This window comes from Mobula birostris, chromosome 18, assembly GCF_030028105.1.
Source record: "Mobula birostris isolate sMobBir1 chromosome 18, sMobBir1.hap1, whole genome shotgun sequence".
NCBI lineage: Eukaryota > Metazoa > Chordata > Chondrichthyes > Myliobatiformes > Myliobatidae > Mobula > Mobula birostris.
Window position 1 is genome coordinate 16,860,547 of NC_092387.1, and position 21,063 is coordinate 16,881,609.

Genomic DNA, 21,063 nt, shown 5'->3' on the forward strand with positions numbered 1-21,063 from the left:
ACTTAGAATGATCGTTAGGAATACTTAGAGTGATTTATTGTGGTCATAAGTCAAGCTCTAATAGTCATAAAATGAGCTGAACATCATAGACATAGATCACATACCTTAATATCTTTTCCAAAGAAATTAGCGTAGAAGCATACCCAGTTGCTTGAGATATAGAGACGGCCCTGGATTAAGATGTCTTTCTGGAGAGCACAGGAGTAGACTGCATAGACAGAAGGGACGGGGGGAAACAGTCAAACACAAATCCTTTGACTTAGAGGCACAGCGTTGAGCAGAACAAGTAATATTTCAGAGGGGACGACCCATTTTGGATAATGGAACATTTTTCCCTGATCCTAGAAACAGTCTTTCAGAAGAGAATTCTAAAGTTGTTCACTCACTCTTTCCCTGCAACCTTGCCTTTCACCCATTGATCTCTTAATCTCTGTACCTTGAAGGAGGTCCTCCCCACAACCGAGGGTTCAGTCCCAGTCACCACATCCCCTTCGACATGGTCAGTTTTGTCTGATAATGCTCCTACAAAACTCCTTGGATTATTTCTTTTTAAATTAAAGGAATTCAAGTTGTCTTTGATCTTGCTATACGACCAAGCAATGAATTTTTAACTCTTCTTTAATATATAAATCACCAGAGATATATTTTTTTTAAGTCTACTCAACCTCTCAAAAAGATCACAACTACTCTGATTGCAACCTCATTCCTGGTAACTTACTTTCCAAGCATTTACCTGCTGCTACCTAATAAAGGTTCATAGATGTTCTACACTCAGTAGTCACTTTATTTGGTATGCCTGTTCATTAATGCAGATATCTAATCAGCCAATCATGTGGCAGCAACTCAATGCCTAAAAGCATGCAGGCATGATTAAGAGATTCTGTTGTTGCTCAGGCCAAACATCAGAATGAGGAAGAAATGGGATCTAAGTAACTCTGACCGTGACATGGTTGTTGGTGCCAGACAGAGTATTGCAGTTTGAGTATCACAGAAATTGATTTCCTGAGATTTCCATGGTGCAGAACCAAAAATTATCCAGTGTTTGGCAGTTCTATGGGTGAAAACATTTTGTTAATGAGAGCGGTCCGAGAATGCCCAGACTGGTTCAAGCTGATAAGAAGGCAACAGTAATTCAAATAACCACGCATTGCAACAGTGGTGTGGAGAATGTCTCTGAATGCACAACATGTTGAACCTTGCAATGGATGAACTGCAGAAAACCACAAATATACTCAGGTACAGGAGGAACCTAATATGACTCTGCTCCAGGGATCCAGGGTCTTTCTTGCTGGGAGCGCCTAAAATTTTCTAACACACTCTACATGCACCAAAAAAAAAAATCTCAGTGTTAAATGAATTTTAACTTCAGTTGAAGGTTCTAGATGACCTGGGTACTGTCCAGTAAAAAGATGGCAAAGGGTCATCAAAAATATTTCCATAGGTTATGGCTCTCCCATTTCTAATACATGGGGAGGGTCTTGTCATCAAAAGCTCTGAGAGGGATGGGGTTAGATTACAACCTTCACTAAAATAAAGGAACACTTGGGCACCACGGTAGTGTAGCAGTTAGTGCGATGCTATGACAGCTCAGGGCGTCAAGAGTTTGGAGTTAATTCTGGCGTCGTCCCTGTTGAATGCCTGTTTCCCTCCCCCGCCCCAGATGCTCCGGTTTCCTCCCACACTCCAGACATATCAGTTAGGTTACTCGAATATTGTAAATTGTCCCACGATCAGGTCAAGGTTAAATCGGGATTGTTGGGGGTTGTGGGGCAGTGCTGCCTGAAGAGCTGGAAGGGCTGCATCTCTAAATAAAGTAAATAGTTGGAGAGCTAATTTTGCTCAGCAAGGCACCTCTTAATGAGGGAGGTCAGGAGTTTAGGCTGGAATTCAAGAGCAGGGAGTTGTACATGGCCACTCAGTGTAGCTTCAGCTTGTAGGGACAGACTGAAGACGTTTTGGCATTTAAAAGTTTGACTGGAACCCTATCCAGAAAGATTTTTTTTTGGCCTTATCAATCTTTTCCTCATTCTGAAGTTATTTACACAGCAATAATTCTTATCTTTTGTGCCTGTGAATGTTTCTCCATCAACACCTAGCTGCCTGCAGACAGCCACAGTTTACACCTGTCTTTCACATAGCTGGAAAGGTGGGAGCAACAGGAGTTCAATGACAGGGCAGGTATTTTTCCACCTCACCTTCCATCACAGGAGTAAAGAGCAGACTGGGCACAAGTTGTGGAGCAATGACACACAGAAACAGGCCCTTCAGCCCAACTCATCCATGCTAACCAGGTTGTCAAATGAACTGCTCCCATTTGTCTATGCTTGGCTCATATTCTTCTAGGCTTCTCTGACTATGAACCCATTCAAATATCTTAACATAATTGTACCCACCTCTACCACCTCCTCACGCAGCTCATTCTGTATACCCACCGCCCGTTGTGTGAAGACAATGCCACTCCAGTCCCTTTTAAATCTTTCCCCTCTCACCATAAACCTGTGCCCTCTAGCTTTAAACTCCCCTGGGGGGAAAAAAAAAGACCATGATTGAACTTTCCAGTGGACAAACATTTTAATTATGATTCCCATTCCAATTTTGCCATGTCAGCCCATGATCTCCTCTTGTGCCACAATGAGGCCACTCTGAGGTGGAGGAAGTCTATCTGGGTAGCTTCCAACCCGATGGCAGGAATATAGATTTCTCCTGGTTTAAAAAAAATCCCCTCCCCCTTCCTCCTTCTATTCCCCACTCTGGCCCTGTACCTCTTCTCAATTGTCTACATCTCACTCTGGGTCCCCTCCTCCTCCACTTTCTCCAATGGTCTATTCATTTATTCATACCCATAGATGCAGCCTGACCTGCTGAATTCCTCCAGCATTTTCAGTGTGCTGCTTCCAGAATTTCTCATGTCTTTGAGAATTCACCCTACTTATGCCCTTCGTGTTTTAATAAACCTCTGAAAGGTCACTTCTTGGCTTCCTTCATCCCAAGGAAAAGTGTCTCCGACTATCCAGCCTCTCCTTATAACTCAAACCCTCCAGTCCCAGTAGCATCCTCATGAATCTTTTCAACTTAATGACATTCATCCTACACTGGATGATCAGAAATACACACAACACTCCAAGTATGGTCTCACTATTGCCTTGAACAGCTGTATCATGACATCCCAACTCTTGAACTCAATGTCCTGATAGAAGAAAAAACAGGTCAAACACCTCATGCAATCTACCTGTGTCACCACTTTCAGGAAATTATGTACCTTACCCCCAAGGCCCTCTGTTCTACAACACTCTCCAGGCCCTGTCCTGATCAAAATACACCTTGTACTTGTCCAAGTTAATCTCCATCTGCCATTCCTGGTCCCACAACCTCAGTTTAACTAGTTCCTGTTGTATTCTTAGATAACTTTCTTCACTGTTGACAACCCAACCAATCATGATCTCATCTGCAAATTTACTAATGGTGTCAACGTTGTCATCTAAGTTAACAGATAACAAACAACAGTGGACCCAGCACTAATCCTTGTGGCTTCTAATCTAAAAAACAAATCTCTACTCCCATCCTCTGACTCCTTCCATTAAGCCGATTCTGTATCCAAGAATGAACTTTTCTAAAAGAAAGCAGTATTAACCAATAATCCAGATACGTGTATGACTGAGCAAATAGGCTAAAATATTCTTTTGGTACTGTGTCCCTCAGTAATAACCCCCTTGCTAATACTTGAGTCAATTTGTAATGTAATGTTGGCCTTTATTTCACTATCTCATTGAGAGGAAAGCTCTCACAATAGATTAACAGAGGAGGACTGATCAATGGCCAGTATTTTAACTCTCTATCCGTGTGCACACATTGGTTTCTGTGAGCTCATCTAGTGTCAGTATCTATGTCAGCATCTATGTCAGCACAACAGAAAAAGTATCTCACATAAGAAACACACCTTTCCTCAATGTCTCCTGCTCAGGGACATCCTTGAAGAGTTTGTGATACTGAGAGTTGTACTTTTTGATTGTCTGAAAAGAAAGAGAGACTTTCAGTTGTATAGGCAGCAGAATGTTTCACAACCAACAGTGATTTTTCTTGTCTTGTAACCAACTTGGGTAGAGTACAGCACACAGACAGATCTTCATTTTATTCAAGATTCAGAATCAGGTGTCAGTGGCAAGGCTATCATTTATTCCCCACTGCTAATAGTCCGTGGATCGCCAAGCATGCAAAGTCAGTCCGGGGGTCATTTTGGACTCAACTACATAAGGAGCGTCAATTGTCTCCTTTAGACTAGATCAGTAGGATGGCAGATTTTATCTCCTAAAGGACAGTACTGAACAAAATGGTTTTTTAAACCAATCCCACAGTTTTTGTGGTCATTATTTTAAGACTAGATGCTGTTCTGAAATATTAACTAAGTTCAAAATCCTACCCCTACTGTAGTGGGATTTAAGCTCAGATCTCTGGATTGTTAGTCTAGGCCTTATTACTTTATCATTTTTAAGATATCACCACCATTTCAGTGCTAGCACTGGAGGGATAACAACTATTGAGGAATGACCTGATTTTCTTCAAATAGTGCCATGCAAACTCACATCTTCAGATGTGGACTCAGCTTCATGACTCATCTGAAGACCACACCAGCCTAGGTCCTGAGCTCAAGAAACCTTGGCCTCAGGAAGTTCTGAAGGTGGTCGTGTGTCTTATTCGAGCTTAGCTTTGACTCCTTGGAACTGTGCTTAGCTAGTACATTGGAAAAACGTAATCAGGTAAAATGAAGCATCTAGACAATTATTTACAAAGAGCTCAGTTTGTGGGCAATGGAAGCTGTGAGATTAATAATCTATCAATGATAGATGCGGAAGAATTAGAAAGTAAATCACGAAAACCACTCCACCGCCTGATTCCGTCATGAATTAAATTCTCTATCAACACTGAAGCAAATCTTTGAAAGTATAATATTACTGACAGGTGAGAAAGGAACATGTCTGTTCTACATTACGTGAGAGTTAGTTTATTGTCATATACACCAAGGTTCAGTGAAAGTTCAGAGGGAAAACAGTGTACAAGACAATTACAATAAATACTGCAATAAGTACAAAACAATGAAAACAGTGTTCAGTACTGCAAGATGAAAAATTAGTGACAATAACGGAAGAGGTAGAATTAGCAGTTTGAGAACATGGCAGCACCATCGAGAAAAGGAGGTGAATGAGGCAACTGGTTCAGAAGTTTGTCTGGATGTAAAATGGCTTGGTATGGCAACTGCTCTGTGCGTGACCATAAGAAATTGCAGAGAACTATGGATACAGCTCAGCACATTACTGTAACCAGCCTCCCCTTTATGGATTCTGATTATGCTTGCTGCTTTACTGAGGTAGCAAGAAGTGTAGACAAAGACCTTGCCCATCCTGAACATTCTCTCTTCTCCACTCTCCCATTGGGCAGAAGATAACAAAAAAGGTACATAACACCAAACTCAAGGACAGCCTTCAATCCCACTACTATCAGACTCTTAAATGGACCACTGGTACATTAAGATGTACTCTTGACCTCACAGTTGGGAGGAGTCAACATCTCTGAAGATCTGTCCTGGGCCTAACATATTGATGGAATTATGAAAAAGGCACACCAGTGACTATATTTCATTTGGAGTTTGAGGAGATTTGGTACGTCTAGCAAATATCTATAGATGTACCATGGAGAACATTCTGACTGGTTGCATCCCCATCTGGTATGAAGGCGACAGTGCAAAGGAATGGAAGCAACTGCAGAGGGTTGTAAACTCAGCCATCTCCATCATGGGCACTGGCCTCCACACCTTCGAGGACATCTTCAAAAGGCGATGCCTCAAGAAGGCAGCATCCATCATTAAGAACCCTTACTATCCAGGATATGCCCTCTTCTCATTGCTACCAGCATGGAGGTGGTAGAGGATCATGAAGACACACATTCAATGTTTTAGAAACAACTTCTTCCCCTCCAGCGTCAGATTTCTGAATAGACCATGAGCCCATGAACACTACCTCACCCTTGGCTCTCTTTTTGTACTACTTTTTTTAAATATATATTTTATTGTAACTTCTAATAGTTTTTATATTGTACTGTACTGCTGCCACAAAACAATAAATGTCATAACATGCAGAATGATAAGTCCGACTTGTTACGATTTTGTACTTTGTTTCCCTGCATTGCTCCTTTACTCTTTATTCTGCATTGTTATTGTTTAATGTTATTCGAGCTCAATGCACTTTGCAATGATTTCATGTGTATAAGCAGTATGCAAGACAACTTTTTCCCACAGTATTTTGGTAGATGTGACAAATGTAGGTCTTGGTAAAGACAAATGTAGGTCCCCTGCAGGCAGAAACAGGTGAATTGATTATGGGGAGCAAGGACATGGCAGAGCAATTGAATAATTACTTTGGTTCTGTCTTCACTAAGGAGGACATAAATAACCTTCCAGAAATAGTAGGGGACAGAGGGTCCAGTGAAATGGAGGAACTGAGCGAAATACATGTTAGTAGGGAAGTGGTGTTAGGTAAATTGAAGGGATTGAAGGCAGATAAATCCCCAGGGCCAGATGGTCTGCATCCCAGGGTGCTTAAGGAAGTAACCCAAGAAATAGTGGATGCATTAGTGATAATTTTTCAAAACTCTTTAGATTCTGGACTAGTTCCTGAGGATTGGAGGGTGGCTAATGTAACTCCACTTTTTAAAAAAGGAGGGAGAGAGAAACCGGGGAATTATAGACCGGTTAGCCTAACGTCGGTGGTGGGGAAACTGCTGGAGTCAGTTATCAAGGATGTGATAACAGCACATTTGGAAAGTGGTGAAATGATCGGACAAAGTCAGCATGGATTTGTGAAAGGAAAATCATGTCTGACGAATCTCAGAATTTTTTGAGGATGTAACTAGTAGAGTGGATAGGGGAGAACCAGTGGATGTGGTATATTTGGATTTTCAAAAGGCTTTTGACAAGGTCCCACACAGGAAATTAGTGTGCAAACTTAAAGCACACGGTATTGGGGGTAAGGTATTGGTGTGGGTGGAGAGTTGGTTAGCAGACAGGAAGCAAAGAGTGGGAATAAACGGGACTTTTTCAGAATGGCAGGCGGTGACTAGTGGGGTACCACAAGGCTCAGTGCTGGGACCCCAGTTGTTTACAATATATATTAATGACTTGGATGAGGGAATTAAATGCAGCATCTCCAAGTTTGCGGATGACACGAAGCTGGGTGGCAGTGTTAGCTGTGAGGAGGATGCTAAGAGGATGCAGGGTGACTTGGATAGGTTGGGTGAGTGGGCAAATTCATGGCAGATGCAATTTAATGTGGATAAATGTGAAGTTATCCACTTTGGTGGCAAAAATAGGAAAACAGATTATTATCTGAATGGTGGCCGATTAGGAAAAGGGGAGGTGCAACGTGACCTGGGTGTCGTTATACACCAGTCATTGAAAGTGGGCAGGCAGGTACAGCAGGCGGTGAAAAAGACGAATGGTATGCTGGCATTTATAGCGACAGGATTTGAGTACAGGAGCAGGGAGGTACTACTGCAGTTGTACAAGGCCTTGGTGAGACCGCACCTGGAGTATTGTGTGCAGTTTTGGTCCCCTAATCTGAGGAAAGACATCCTTGCCATAGAGGGAGTACAAAGAAGGTTCACCAGATTGATTCCTGGGATGGCAGGACTTTCATATGAAGAAAGAATGGATGAACTGGGCTTGTACTCGTTGGAATTTAGAAGATTGAGGGGGAATCTGATTGAAACGTATAAGATCCTAAAGGGATTGGACAGGCTAGATGCAGGAAGATTGTTCCCGATGTTGGGGAAGTCCAGAACGAGGGGTCACAGTTTGAGGATAGAGGGGAAGCCTTTTAGGACTGAGATTAGGAAACACTTCTTCACACAGAGAGTGGTGAATCTGTGGAATTCTCTGCCACAGGAAACAGTTGAGGCCAGTTCATTGGCTATATTTAAGAGGGCGTTAGATATGGCCCTTGTGGCTATGGGGGTCAGGGGGTATGAAGGGAAGGCTGGGGCGGTGTTCTGAGTTGGATGATCAGCCATGATCATAATAAATGGCGGTGCAGGCTCGAAGGGCCGAATGGCCTACTCCTGCACCTATTTTCTATGTTTCTATGTGACAAAAATAAGCTAATTCCAATGGCAGTGGGGCAGAAGATCAGAACCACAACAGTCTATGATTAGGGAACGATGAGTTAGGGGAGAATAGACATTCATGAACTACACTAACCTAATCACACCTCCACCCACCCTTCTTCCCATAAGGACTCCATTCCATTCTCAATGTTGCTCTGGCTGAATACACGAGCATTCTGATAATGAAACTTTCCACACCAGTACCTCTGGGATGTCTTTCTTTTACCTTCCCCACCACCCACCCCCTGCCAATCAGTTGACAGTCCTCAATGAATTCTCATCTATTTCTTGCAGTTCCCTGAACCCTTCCCCTCCTTCAAGGCAGGCATTGCATCCTCTATAGTTGTAGGGAAAGTGCTCTGAGAAGAGGAATGGTTGGACATGAGATAGTTTCAAGGGAACAGTTCTTTGGAATGAATGGAAGGGAAAATGAGGGGAAACTGCGTTTAGTGGTTGAGTCTTGTTGAAGGTGGTGGAAGCTCTGGAGGTCGATCAGTTGAATGTAGAGGCTCATGGAATGAAAGGTGCAGCCCAGGAGCCTTCCCTGCATTATACTCACGGATCCACGGTGAAACTTCTTGAAGTCATCAGAGTTCAGGGACTCACTTAACTTGACATCTCTAAAACACAGAGCAGAATGCCAACAAACAGTGGATTATTTAACTACAGTATACTCATGCACTGTGGTTTCCGTTATCTCTGTTGACACACACGTTTGAAGTGTCTGGCTCCCTACACAAAGTTACTGATATACAAGACAAACAGTCCCAGGTTACATTAGGTTCTGTTATGGAGAAATTGACTTGTGGACTGTTCTCAACAAGACAGAAACGTCCATTTTCTACAGTAACTCACATCATATTGCATTATAATTCTTTAATTTCATTGATTAATCACCCTAACACTACCCATAATTTAACCTATAAAATATAATCTGTCCCCAGCCATTAATGAATTACCACTAAACATTTTATTGTTGTTCTTATCAGATTGAAAAATGCTTAATGTATGGGAGAATGTGTGTGAAGTTGGAATTCAATAGGTCAGGTCATCGGCACCTGAGGAGCCTCTATAACCATGTCTATGTAAATTGGTACATCAGTGTAGGTTCCAGCATCAGTAGAACACCACCTATCTTTCTAGGCTCACTGGGTAAACACGAGGATCTAAAGCAGCAAGTTATGCGTTTAAACCCTGCTCCAAGATTTAGGAAAATCATCCTCTATACCACTGCAGAGGGACAGATTATAAAGGACTTCAGGTAATCGACTTCCCCCACCCCACTTCACCATTCCCGATTCCCTCTCTCACCTTATATCCTTACCTACCCATCACCTCCCTTTGGTACTCCTCCGCTTCCTTTTCCTCCATGGTCTTCAGTCCTCTATCAGATTCCCCCTTCTCCAGCCCTTCAGCTTCCCAGCTTTTTTCAACACCCCCTCTCACCTTCTCTTGGTTTCACCTACCACCTTCCTCTCCTCCCCCCACCTTCTTACTCTTGACTTTTCCTCTTCCTTTTCAGTCCTGAAGAAGAGTCTCAGCCTGAAACGTCAACTGTTTACCCTTTTCCATAGATGTTGCCTGGCCTGCTGAGTTCCTCCAGCAGTTTGTGTGTGTTTAAGTGGTGGATGCAGCAGAGGTCAGGGTCACTACCTAGTGTTGTAAGCTGTCTCTAGTGTGTAGGTGAGAGGTAGAATCCGAAGCAATTGATGGGAGTGTGGGAAGAGCAAAAATGGGAATTAAGAGTCAATGGCTGCATTAAAGGATTAGCTTTCATGTTATGTGACCCAAGTACTTCCTCCACAACTCTTAATTTCTGAGCCAAAGCAAATATGCATCCAAAGCATATCCAAAGCAAACATTCCCTACTCTTATCATATGCTTTTAATATGTGAAATACTTTAATCAGAGTTCCCACAATCCTCTATCGTCAAGGTTATTCTACCAATCCACATAATTATCATGATAAGGCCCAGCATAATGAAAGGTTCTGCTGCAACATACTGTACATCAGAGGACGCAAGTCCATTACCTTCCACGTGAGCGCAATTCAAAGCTATCCTCTTCCACCGAGGTCTCAATTGCATCCAGGTTTGGGGAGGGGCAGCGGTCAATTTGTAAGGGGTCCATTTCTATTGGCAGCTTTAGCCTGTAATAACAGAATAACTTGTCAGCATTGTCCATGTGTATTGGCCTACTTAACAACAACAAAAATTTGGGTATACGTAAAACTCCCAATGGAGGAAACTTCTTGAGGTCCTTCACAAGAGAGTAATTAGACCAAAATATATGGTATTTTGCCACTCAGCAATTCCAAGTAAAGTGATATAGATTGTAAGAAAGGTGACCAAAACGTCAGTCCAAAAGACAAGTTTTAAAGGTCTTCAACCTGAAACGATAACTTTTACTCTTTCTGCCAATTCTGCCCCAACTTGCTGAATGTTCTATCGTTTTCCATTTAACTCCTTTCTTAAAACTTAACAGAGGGAGGCAGGCAGAAAAGTAGACAGACTAAGTTAAAAGACACTGGTTCAGAAGAATAACGAGTTCAATTAAAATAGGCAAGTTTTCAGTAGCTTTGAACAATGAGTCTCGGGTTAAATTTCACAGAGAGGATGATTACATCAGCTCGTCAGAGTGGAGCAGAGAACTGAGGACCACTGCTTCATGCTCTGTCACTCCTTCTCTAGCTGTTGGAATAACAAGCAAATATTTCAGAACACACGATTAGTCTCCTGGGCATATACTGCTTCATTGATTTTCCTATCTGACTACACAGTAATCATCTGACAAGAGATTAAATCCTTCAGGGGAAGTCTAATTCCATTCTGCTCTTTCAGCAGAGTCAATGTAGTCTGTCCGATTCATTTAATCAATTAGCCACTCACATAGAAGTGATGGCCACAGTTTTGCAAAAACAAAAGAACTTTCTTCAAGAATGGAGCTAATCAAAACTGGTTACAATCCACCACAAATTCACAAAAGAACATGGGTGAGAAAGGTTCAAAAACTTACCTTACAAATAAAAAAACCAAGCTGATTAGTCCATGTTCTATATTAACATTTATTTTCAAATTCTCAAATCTCAATTCTAATGTTAGCAAACTGATCAAAAAGGAAAAGCAGTCACCCAAACAATATTCCACTAAACAGCAGGCTGTCAGTTAAACATTCAAGCATTTAGTGACCACATCCCCCACCATCAACATCTAGAGGGTCATCCAGAACCCCAGCTAGACAATAACAGTAATGCCATGACTACAGGAGCAGGTGAGAGGCTGGGTATCCCAGAATGACTGACTTACCTCCCAACAACCCAAAACCCTTCTACACTCTACAAGCAGGTGATACAATATTCTTCATTTGCCTGGATGATTGCAACACCAAAAACGCTCAAGAGACTTGACACCAACCAGGACAAAGCAATCCTCTAGACTGTCAATCCATCCATCCATCCATCATCATAGAACATAGAATAGTACAGCACAGTACAGGCCCTTTGGCCCACAATGTTGTGCCGACCCTCAAACCCTGCCTCCCATATAAGCCCCCACCTTAAATTCCTCCATATACCTGTCTAGTAGTCTCTTAAACTTCAGTAGTGTATCTGCCTCCACCACTGACTCAGGCAGTGCATTCCACGCACCAACCACTCTCTGAGTAAAAAACCTTCCTCTAATATCCCCCTTTAACTTCCCACCCCTTACCTTAAAGCCATGTCCTCGTGTATTGAGCAGTGGTGCCCTGGGGAAGAGGTGCTGGCTATCCACTCTATTTACCTTCAATAAACCTTCAATCTTTTCACCACCAACACACAAAAGGTTCGAAGGTTCATTTATTATCACAGTATACAACTCTGAAATTCTTCTTCTCCAGATAGCCACGAAATCAAGAAAGAACAGCAACACAACCGTCAACCCCCAAATCCCCCCTCCCTGCACAAAAAAATGAAACAGGCACATCGACCCCCCAAATCACCCTCCCCCACAATGAGAAAGATCGGGCAAAAAAACCCACAGAATATAAAAAAACTGTATGACTGAGAAAAGTCTACAGTCCAAGTCCACATCCGTATCCAAAACGCAGAAAACCTGGGTAACATCCTCTGGGCACAGCAGCAGGCCTTTCCCTCTGTGGCAGTAGAGCAATCCTCCAGCGATCAAAAGGCAGTCTCCCCTCTCCAGCAGCAGAGTGATCTCAACAGCGATCAAAAAGGCAGGCAGCCAGTGCTCACCTTCTGCATTCACCTTGATGTTTCAATCTCCCTCGTCGCTTTCACCAGCGAAATGGAGTCGACCATGAACTCACAGCCTTCTCACCACAAATTTGCACACGCTGCCTCTGCCTCCTGGAATCATCTAGGAGACTGCACAGCACTGAAACACCCAAACGAACTGCAAATCACAGGCTCCAACAGTTCCAGAATCACAATCAAGATGAAAAATAAACATAAAAGACATAAAAGAAGTGAAATATATGGTTTCATGATCTATCCAGAAGATTTCAACCAAAGGAAAGTTGTACACAGGCGTCATCTTGACTGGAAACCATAATGGCTACAGTCTACAAAATGACAAGCTATTTTTACTAGAAGTCCCTAATGTACAACCTCTTCCACTGAGGACAAAAGCAACAGATACATGGAAACACCACCACCTAGCAGTCCCTCTTCAGGTTCTGCAGCATCCTGACATAGAACTGTGTCACTGGGCTGTGGCTGTCACTGGATTCAAATTCTGGAACTCATTCTCCAACAGGAGGACTACAGTGGTTCATCAACCCCTGCCTTAATGGTTTGGTCTCCACAGCCATCTGCGACAATGAATTAAACAGATTTGCCACCCTCTGGCTAAAGAAATTCTTCCTCATCTCTGTTCTAAAGGGATGTCCTTCTACTCTGAGGCTGTGCCCTCTGTTCCTGGACTCCCCCACTATCAGCAACATCCTCTCCACATCCACTCTATCTAGGCCTTTCAATATTCCATAGGTTTCAATGAGATCCCCCCTCATTCTTCTAAACTCCAGCCAGTACAGGCCCACAGCCATTAAATGCTCATCTGTTAACCTGTTCTTTCCCAGGATCATTCTCATGAACCTCCTCATCTTCAAGGTTTACTTTACTTGTGTTCCTCAGCTGGAATTCAACATCTTAATTCGACTCTAATTTAATATAAATCCTTAACCCCTGAGGGCAATTAGGGATGGGCAAATAAATGTTGGCCTTGCTAGTGCTGCACAGATTCCCACGAGGTGAATAATAAAACAGATACTCTTTAATGTTAGTCACAAGTTGAACGTAGCAAATGTTACACTTACTTAAAAACAAAGAGACTAAAAGCCACTATTTATTTCAGTATCAGTCACAGGCTCAGCATATCCCAAAGTGCAGTCAATATTATGCTATAGAAGCTATTTTTATACACAAGTAATAAGGTAAAGGGAGGTGGAGGTTATGAGTGAAAACACCAGAAAATATAGAATGGCTATTGGTGAGAGTGTGGAACAAGCTGCTAGTAGAAGTGGTAGAAGGGGGGTTCAATTTAAACATTTAAGAGAAATTTGGATAGGTACATGGATGGGAGTGGTATGGAGGGCTATGGTCCAGATGTAGGTTGATGAGACTGGGCAGATTAATAGTTCAGCACGGACCTGACAGCCAAAGCCCTGTTTCTGTACTGTAGTGCTCTATGACTATTTGATTAGGGACCTTGTGCTTTGCTCTATCTATATATCTTTCTTCAAGTCATAAGACCACAAGATATAGGAGCAGTAGGCCATTTGGCCCATCAAGTGCTCCATCATTCAATCATGGGCTGATCCAATTCTTCCAGTCATCCCCACTCCCCTACTTTCACCCCATAGCCAAAGTCATTTTACTTTCATTTATTTGTTTAAGACCCATGATACAAAAAAAAAGGCAAGGCTGGTTTATAATTGCATCTTCACAACTCGGAATGTCCCCAAACAGGTTCATAAATCAAAAGCAAAGGCTGTTTTCATGTAGAAAGTATGGGAAGCAATTCACAAAGAGCAAGAGCTCACATAGAGCAGTGGGCACAGAGCAGGGTATCTCTTGGATGACAGGTACACGACCAGTCTCATTTTAATCTCTTATCTACAATCCAGCACCTGAATGCTGCTCTCTCAATACTGCAGACCAATACTGAGATGATTCACTCATGTCTCTAGGATGAGGACTCAGTTTACAAATTCCGATTTAAAGGCAAGAATGTGACACAACCAGTCACAACATCACTGATTGTTTCGTTCCCAACGTAACTTGCCTTCTGTCTCCCACCCTGTTCCCACCAGAAGTAACAGAGAATAGAAGAGCATGGAATTTCGTAATTTTTAAACAGCTTGTCTCACAGAAATATCACAAATATGAAGGTTGCTAGGGATGAAGGACATCATTCTCATTTCAGATTTCCTAATGACATATTCAGTCCATCACGTCTATGATGGATCCCAGAACATTCCTATCCATCTCACTCTCTCACCCATTTCCCTGTAACCCATTCTTTCCAGTGTGCTCATCAGCTTTCCCAGGCAAATTATAATAACTGTTTAACATAAGTACAGTATTAAACATGTTCCCAATGTTGGGGGAGTCCAGAACCAGAGGCCATAGTTTAAGAATAAGGGGTAGACAATTTAGTACGGAACTGAGGAAAAACTTTTTCACACAGAGGGTTGTGGTTCTGTGGAATGCTCTGCTTCAGAAGGCAGTGGAGGCCAATTCTCTGGATTCTTTCAAAAAAGAGTTAGATAGAGGTCTTAAAGATAGCGGAGTGAAGGGATATGGGGAGAAGGCAGGAAAAGGGTACTGATTGTGGATGATCAGCCATGATCACAGTGAATGGTGGTGCTGGCTCAAAGGGCTGAATGGCCTACTCCTGCACCTATTGTCTATTGTCTAGTATTGAACAAGCGCTTCGGCTCGCGATGTTATGCCGGCATTTTAACCTACTTCAAGATCAATTTAACCCCTCCTACAAAACCTACCAATCTGTGCATCTTTGGGACATGGAAGGGGCACTAGAGCACCCAAAGGAAACCTGCACAGCCAGAAGGAGAGCATACAAACCTGACAGGGACAGCACCGGGGGAATTGGGACTGAACCCAGTCACAGGAGACTGGAGCAACAGGACCACCTGCTATACCACCATGCCACACATCTATACAGCAATCCAGCAACAAGAAGCTCCCACATCTCAGCCATGCTGGCTCTCAGAATGACTGTGTGATTGACCAGGGGCAATTTACAGTTGCCCCGGTGTGGGGGTGAGAAGTAGAATCGGGGGCAGGGTTTGGGAGTTGATGGGAATGTGAGGAGATTAAAATGGGATTGGTGTAATTATATGCCTCACGCTGTTTAATTGCAACTCTATGAAAGAAAAACATTCAAGAAAACGGCATGTAAACTGTGGCACCACAATACAGTGACTGGCACAGTAAACAGGGTACAAAGCTTCTCAGTAAAGGCTTATCTTCTTTAAATAGTACCCATGCAAAAAGGATTCCAATTAAATTACAGCCGCATTAAGGCATCAAATACCAGCTGAGGAACACAAATAAAGTACTCAAGTCTGTCTTCTCTTAGCATTCGTAACGGTGGGAGACATGATCGGCTGCTTGTTGGCACAGAGCTACCGCACAATGGGAACAGTGTATTCTCTGGAGCCCAAACCCTCATCTACAACCAAAGCTCCAAGCAGAGAATGTACAGAGGAAGTCTATAACTCTCCAGTGGAAGGGGAGGGGAATGGAAATTTCCACTGCAGAGTAGAAAGCTTTTTTTAAGTTTCTGCTTTGTACTTAAAAGGTATCTTAAAGGGGGGAATAAGAAAAGATTTTCATATTTGTTGAACTTTGCCTGGATGAAGAGGTCACCTGGAAAGTCCATTAGCAAGGAGGCTATACTGTGAGAAGAATGATTGCCAACATACATTTAGTTTTCACTAAATTTAGATCACTATCATATGCACCGTGAGAAAAACGCTTCTCACAGAATGCCCTTGTAAACTGCAAAACACAGCTAGCATCTCTGTAGCTCATAATCCAGCTCCAATGATCCACTGATCATCTAAAAAACAACTCTACTATCTAGCTATAATATTCCACTAACTAGTTGCACTACTCCACTAAGCACCCCTTACTGGGTTACCCACCATCCTAAACATTCTGCTATAACAGCAGAAAATTCTGGAAAAAATGCCCCAGCGAGTGAAGCAGCATCTGTGGAAAGAGAACTTAATGCTTTGGAACTGTGGGCCTTCAATGTATCCCAAATGTTGATTATTTCCCTCTCCACAGACACTAGCCAACTTGCTGAGTTTTTCCCAGATGTTTTGTTTTTGTGTGTTTTCTGGCACCTGCAGTTTTTTTAAAATATATAGATACCCTTACTAGCTGCAATATACACTACAAAGTAAAAATTATCTTTATTTGTCACATGTATACCAAACTATACAATGAAATGTGTTACTTGTGTCATGACCAACACAGTCCAAGGTTGTACTGGGGGGTGCGGGGGAAGACAGTCACGAGTATCGCCATGCTTTTTGTGCCAAAATGGCTTGCCCACAACTTACTAACCCTAACCTGTATGCCTTTGGAATGTGGGAGGAAACGCACGTGGTCACCGGGAGGACGTACAAATTCCTTACAGACAGCAGTGGGAATTGAACCCTAATCGTTGGCACTGTGAAGTGTACTTCTCTATGCCAACAACTCATTGACCTCAACGCCACAATACTTGCTGCCTCGTGTATCTCAGGCAGTGTTCCAATCTTCAGGGCCAGTCTGAGCAGGGTCGCCCAGTTTTCCTTCCCAGAAGATGCCTTGATTACCAGGGGAATTTAAATTAATCACTTTGGATTGAAAAGCCAGTAAACTGGTGAGGATCACAAAACTAATGGGGTGTCTTTAAAATCCGACTTATCGACTGAAGTTCTTTGGAGAAGACCATCATCCTTCCCTGGATGAATCCATGACTAGATCCACTGAAGTACTCAAGCACCCACCCAACCCACCACTAAAAAGCACAGTAACAGGCCCACGGCAGTGGCCTGTGCACTGGATTCAGACTTAGTGGAATTGCTAGCAAAACCTGCCAGGCTTCTGTGAACACTGGAGGACTGTGGCTGAATTAGGATTCAAAACCACCTGTCCATGTATTAGCCTGACACAGCTGCATCAAATCATCGTGCTGTTCACCCAACGTCCCAGATCCCACTGTCCCACTCACTGGTTATGTTTTTCCCCACAAGCAGGGCATACCCTGCCTATGTTTCTCAAGGCCTTGGAAAAGCAGCCAACACAATCAAAGACCCCTCCCATCCCAGACATTCTCTCTTCTCCCACCCTCCAATCAGACTTTAGGGTGAGAGGGGACACAGGGCAACTTTTCATGCAGAAGGAAGTGAGTATAATGAATGAGCAAGTGGTTGAGGCAAGTACAACAGTACTCTTTAAGAAGCACTTGGTTAGGTACATGGAGGGGCAGGGCTTGGGGGAGATATGGGCCAAACACAGGAAATTGGGATAAGCTGTGTGAACCCTATGGTTATACCCCTCATGATTTCATAACACTATACAAAGTCACCCCCAGAACTACCTACGCTCCAGGAAAGACTAACAACCTCTCCTTATAATTTCAAATCCTCCAGACCCAGCAACATCTTGTTACATACCTCATGGATATCTTGTGACTGTCTTATGAGGATGATGTAATGGTCTTTTGGAGGTCACCTGATATAATTTTCCCACTGATGTGAGGTCACCTGATGACCTGTTCTCACCAAGTATACAAGTATAGACCCCTGGTGACGCAGTTAGTTTCCCAGTTAGAACGTTAGCCAGATACTCCGCTCCGCTATGTATTTGCTTTATGACGCAGTTTCAATTTAAAACGGAGTTTTACGTTCTATTGTAAGGTACAACAGTGTTGGGCCGGCAGGTTAATCAATCGCTGCCGGGTTTGTTGATGTATCTTTTCAGTAGTATTGGAGAGTGAAGACAGGAACCTGATCGAGTCATTCGATGGTTGAAAGGATCGACCATTATTGAATTTGTTCAAGAAAAAGTGACCTGCATGAGATAGCCTCTGCTAAAAGTGGCAGAAAAGGCTGTAGAGGATCTAGTATCTAGAGGGAAAGGTCAGTGCCTTTAAACCGTTTTACTTCCGTCGTCGTGAATCCTGCGGACAAGGCAGGATCCGGCTGGGACTGGCGTGATGTCGTGTCTTCGAGGAATTCTTTACTTCAGAAAAGTCTCTCCCAATTGACTGTATAAATCTCTTGGACTTTCGAATTTACCATTCTAAAAACTGTGTTTGAATTTACCGCTTTAAGAACTGTTTTCCCATTTACCACTTTAAGAACTAGTATTGAGTGGTGGTTTGTTAAATAGCTGCATAGCAGTTTACTTCCGGTTAAGAGTTTCATTTTTTTTTTAAATAAAAATTGTTTTTATAAAACCTGACTCAATTCAACTCCATATTCATTGTTGCCGGTCACGTGACAATCTTCACAAAACCTTTCCTGCAAAAAGTGTCTATCCAAAATAGTTGAATTCAAAATAGAGGGTGGAAGAAGCCATCCAAGTTAGACAACTAGGTGCTGCCACCAGCATTTACATTGGGCACAACAGTACAGAAGACCCCAGGTAGGACATAGTGGAAGTGAAATGGAAAATTAAAATGGCAGACAACAGGAAACTGAGGGTCACTCTTTTGAACTCAGCATGAGTGCTCTTTAAAGTGATCACACAGTCTGGGTATGGTGTCTCCAGCGGGGAGCAGTCTGTATTGTGAGCACCCAATTTATTTATATATCACTTTTCACATCTCAAAACATTCCAACCAATGAAGACCTTTGAAGTACAGTCATTGTTTTTAACGTGGCAATATTTAGATATATTTGAATATAGTTTAAATGCAACACCAAAAGTACAGAGCTTTAAAAATCCTACAGTTGATTACAAATACAGTAATGCTTCACAAAGCTTGTCTGGGCACATAGTACTTCAAACCAGTTTACACAAGACTGCAACTTGTACTTCCACACAGATGAGATCACCATGTGATTTTCGAGCACATCCTGAGTTGATTCATACTGTACAATCCCCCAGCCTTCCCAAAGTGAAGATCGCTGGGTCTTTCTGACAAGAAACTTCCTCTATCACTTGATTCTTCTTACTTAACACAAACTCAAGGGAAACATTGGAGCAGTTTACATAGTTTGCATAGTTATTATTATTGCCTACCTAAGCAGAAGGAATAGGTATTGGTCCTTTATGCCTGCTCTGGTATTCTTCAAGATCATGGCTGATCTCTCTGCTATTTTCCAGTACTATCCTTGTATCCCAATTCCCTTAAGGTCCAGAAATCTAACAATCTCCATTTTGAAAGAATCCTTCAACACTCACCACGGTGCAGAATTCCAAAGATTCACCATTCTCCAAGTAAAGATATTTTTCCTTATCTTTATCTAACTGACCTATCCCCTCATTCTTAAATTGCTCCCACACCCAGTTCTAGACTCCTCAGTCAGAGTAAATACCCTCCCCATAGTAATCATGTTGAGTTCTTCAAGAATTTTATAAGTTTCAGTGAGTATTCTAAACACAGGCCTGATCAGTTCAACATCTTCTCATGTGCCAAACACCTTTGCCAAATCATTGATGCAGATCATGGATGGCTGGGGTTCCAAGCATTAGATCCATGTGATCTGCTACTGTTCATTGCCTGTGGCTTGTTTATTCCCATTCTTTACCATCTCTCCAATGATAAATTCCCAACCAACGGCAGTAAATGATACCATGATTCCACGTACTCTGTTGGCCAAACTTCTACATGGAACATCAAAAGCCTTCTGAAAATATATTCATCCACCCTTTTCTCTTAGCTGCTCTACAGTCACAACTTCAAAGGACTTCAACTGATTCAGTCAAACATAATTGCCCTTCATAAATCCATGCTAACTCAATCTTACTATTCAAGACTTTGTTATTATATCTTTCTGATGGTGTACAAAATCCTGAGGAGTATTGGTAAAGTAAACGGTCAGACCTTTTTTTCCCCATAATACAGGGGTTTAAAACTAGAAAGCACAGGTTTAAGGTGAGGGGAAAATTTTAAGAAGACTAGAAGAGCAAATTCTTCTGATCGAGGACGGGGTGCATATTGAATGAGCTGCCAATGGAAGCGGTTGAGGAAGGAACAATGGCAATGTTTCAACGACATTTTGACCGGTACATGGATAGAAAAGATTTAGGGAGGTATGAACCAAGAATGGGATTAGCTTAGAGGGGCATCATGGGCGGCATGGACGAGTTGGCTATTTCTGTCCTGTATTGCCCTATGAGTCTTCATTATAGATTCCAGCAATTCCCCTGGCATTAGGCTAACAGAACAGCTGTTTCTTGTCTTCTCTCCCTTTCTCCAATAATGGAGTCACATTTACTACACTCTCCAATCCACTGGAACAGTTCCAGCAGCCACAAAGTTCTGGAAGATGACACTAGAGTTTTCACAATCTCTTTCACCATTTAACTTCCCAGCTATTTACTTCATCACCTTGTGTTCCTCCCTCCCCCCACCTTTTAAACCTACTCCTCAGCCTTTTTTCCTTCAGTCCTGCCGAAGGGTCTCGGCCCAAAACGTCGACTGTACTCTTATAGATGCTGCCTGGCTTGCTGAGTTACTCCAGCTACTTTTGTGGCTGTTTCAACAGGAGAGTATGCAGACAAAAATTTACACTGAATTGCAGGGAGTGTTGAGGGGCCAGAAAAATCTCAGAGAGCACTTTAAGGAGCAGAAGAGGCTGAAATAAAAACAATCGGAGTGACTTCACCACAAAGATTCTGCATTCCACAATGAGCTCCCGTGACAGGCAATAAACCAGCTA

The 21,063-nt window shown here is 42.6% G+C and overlaps 1 protein-coding gene across 4 annotated transcripts in view; it reads right to left on the reverse strand.

Moving 5' to 3' along the window:
• Positions 1–21,063, reverse strand: part of gramd2aa (GRAM domain containing 2Aa) — a 50,794-nt gene that overhangs the window by 23,390 nt on the left and 6,341 nt on the right. For all 4 annotated transcript variants that reach the window (XM_072282274.1, XM_072282271.1, XM_072282272.1 and 1 more), the window contains exons 3-6: positions 10,184–10,300; positions 8,711–8,771; positions 3,938–4,010; positions 105–208 (exon numbers count right to left, since the gene is read on the reverse strand). In XM_072282274.1, the coding sequence (XP_072138375.1) occupies positions 105–208; positions 3,938–4,010; positions 8,711–8,771; positions 10,184–10,300 (355 nt within the window). The remainder of the gene's footprint in view (positions 1–104; positions 209–3,937; positions 4,011–8,710; positions 8,772–10,183; positions 10,301–21,063) is intronic.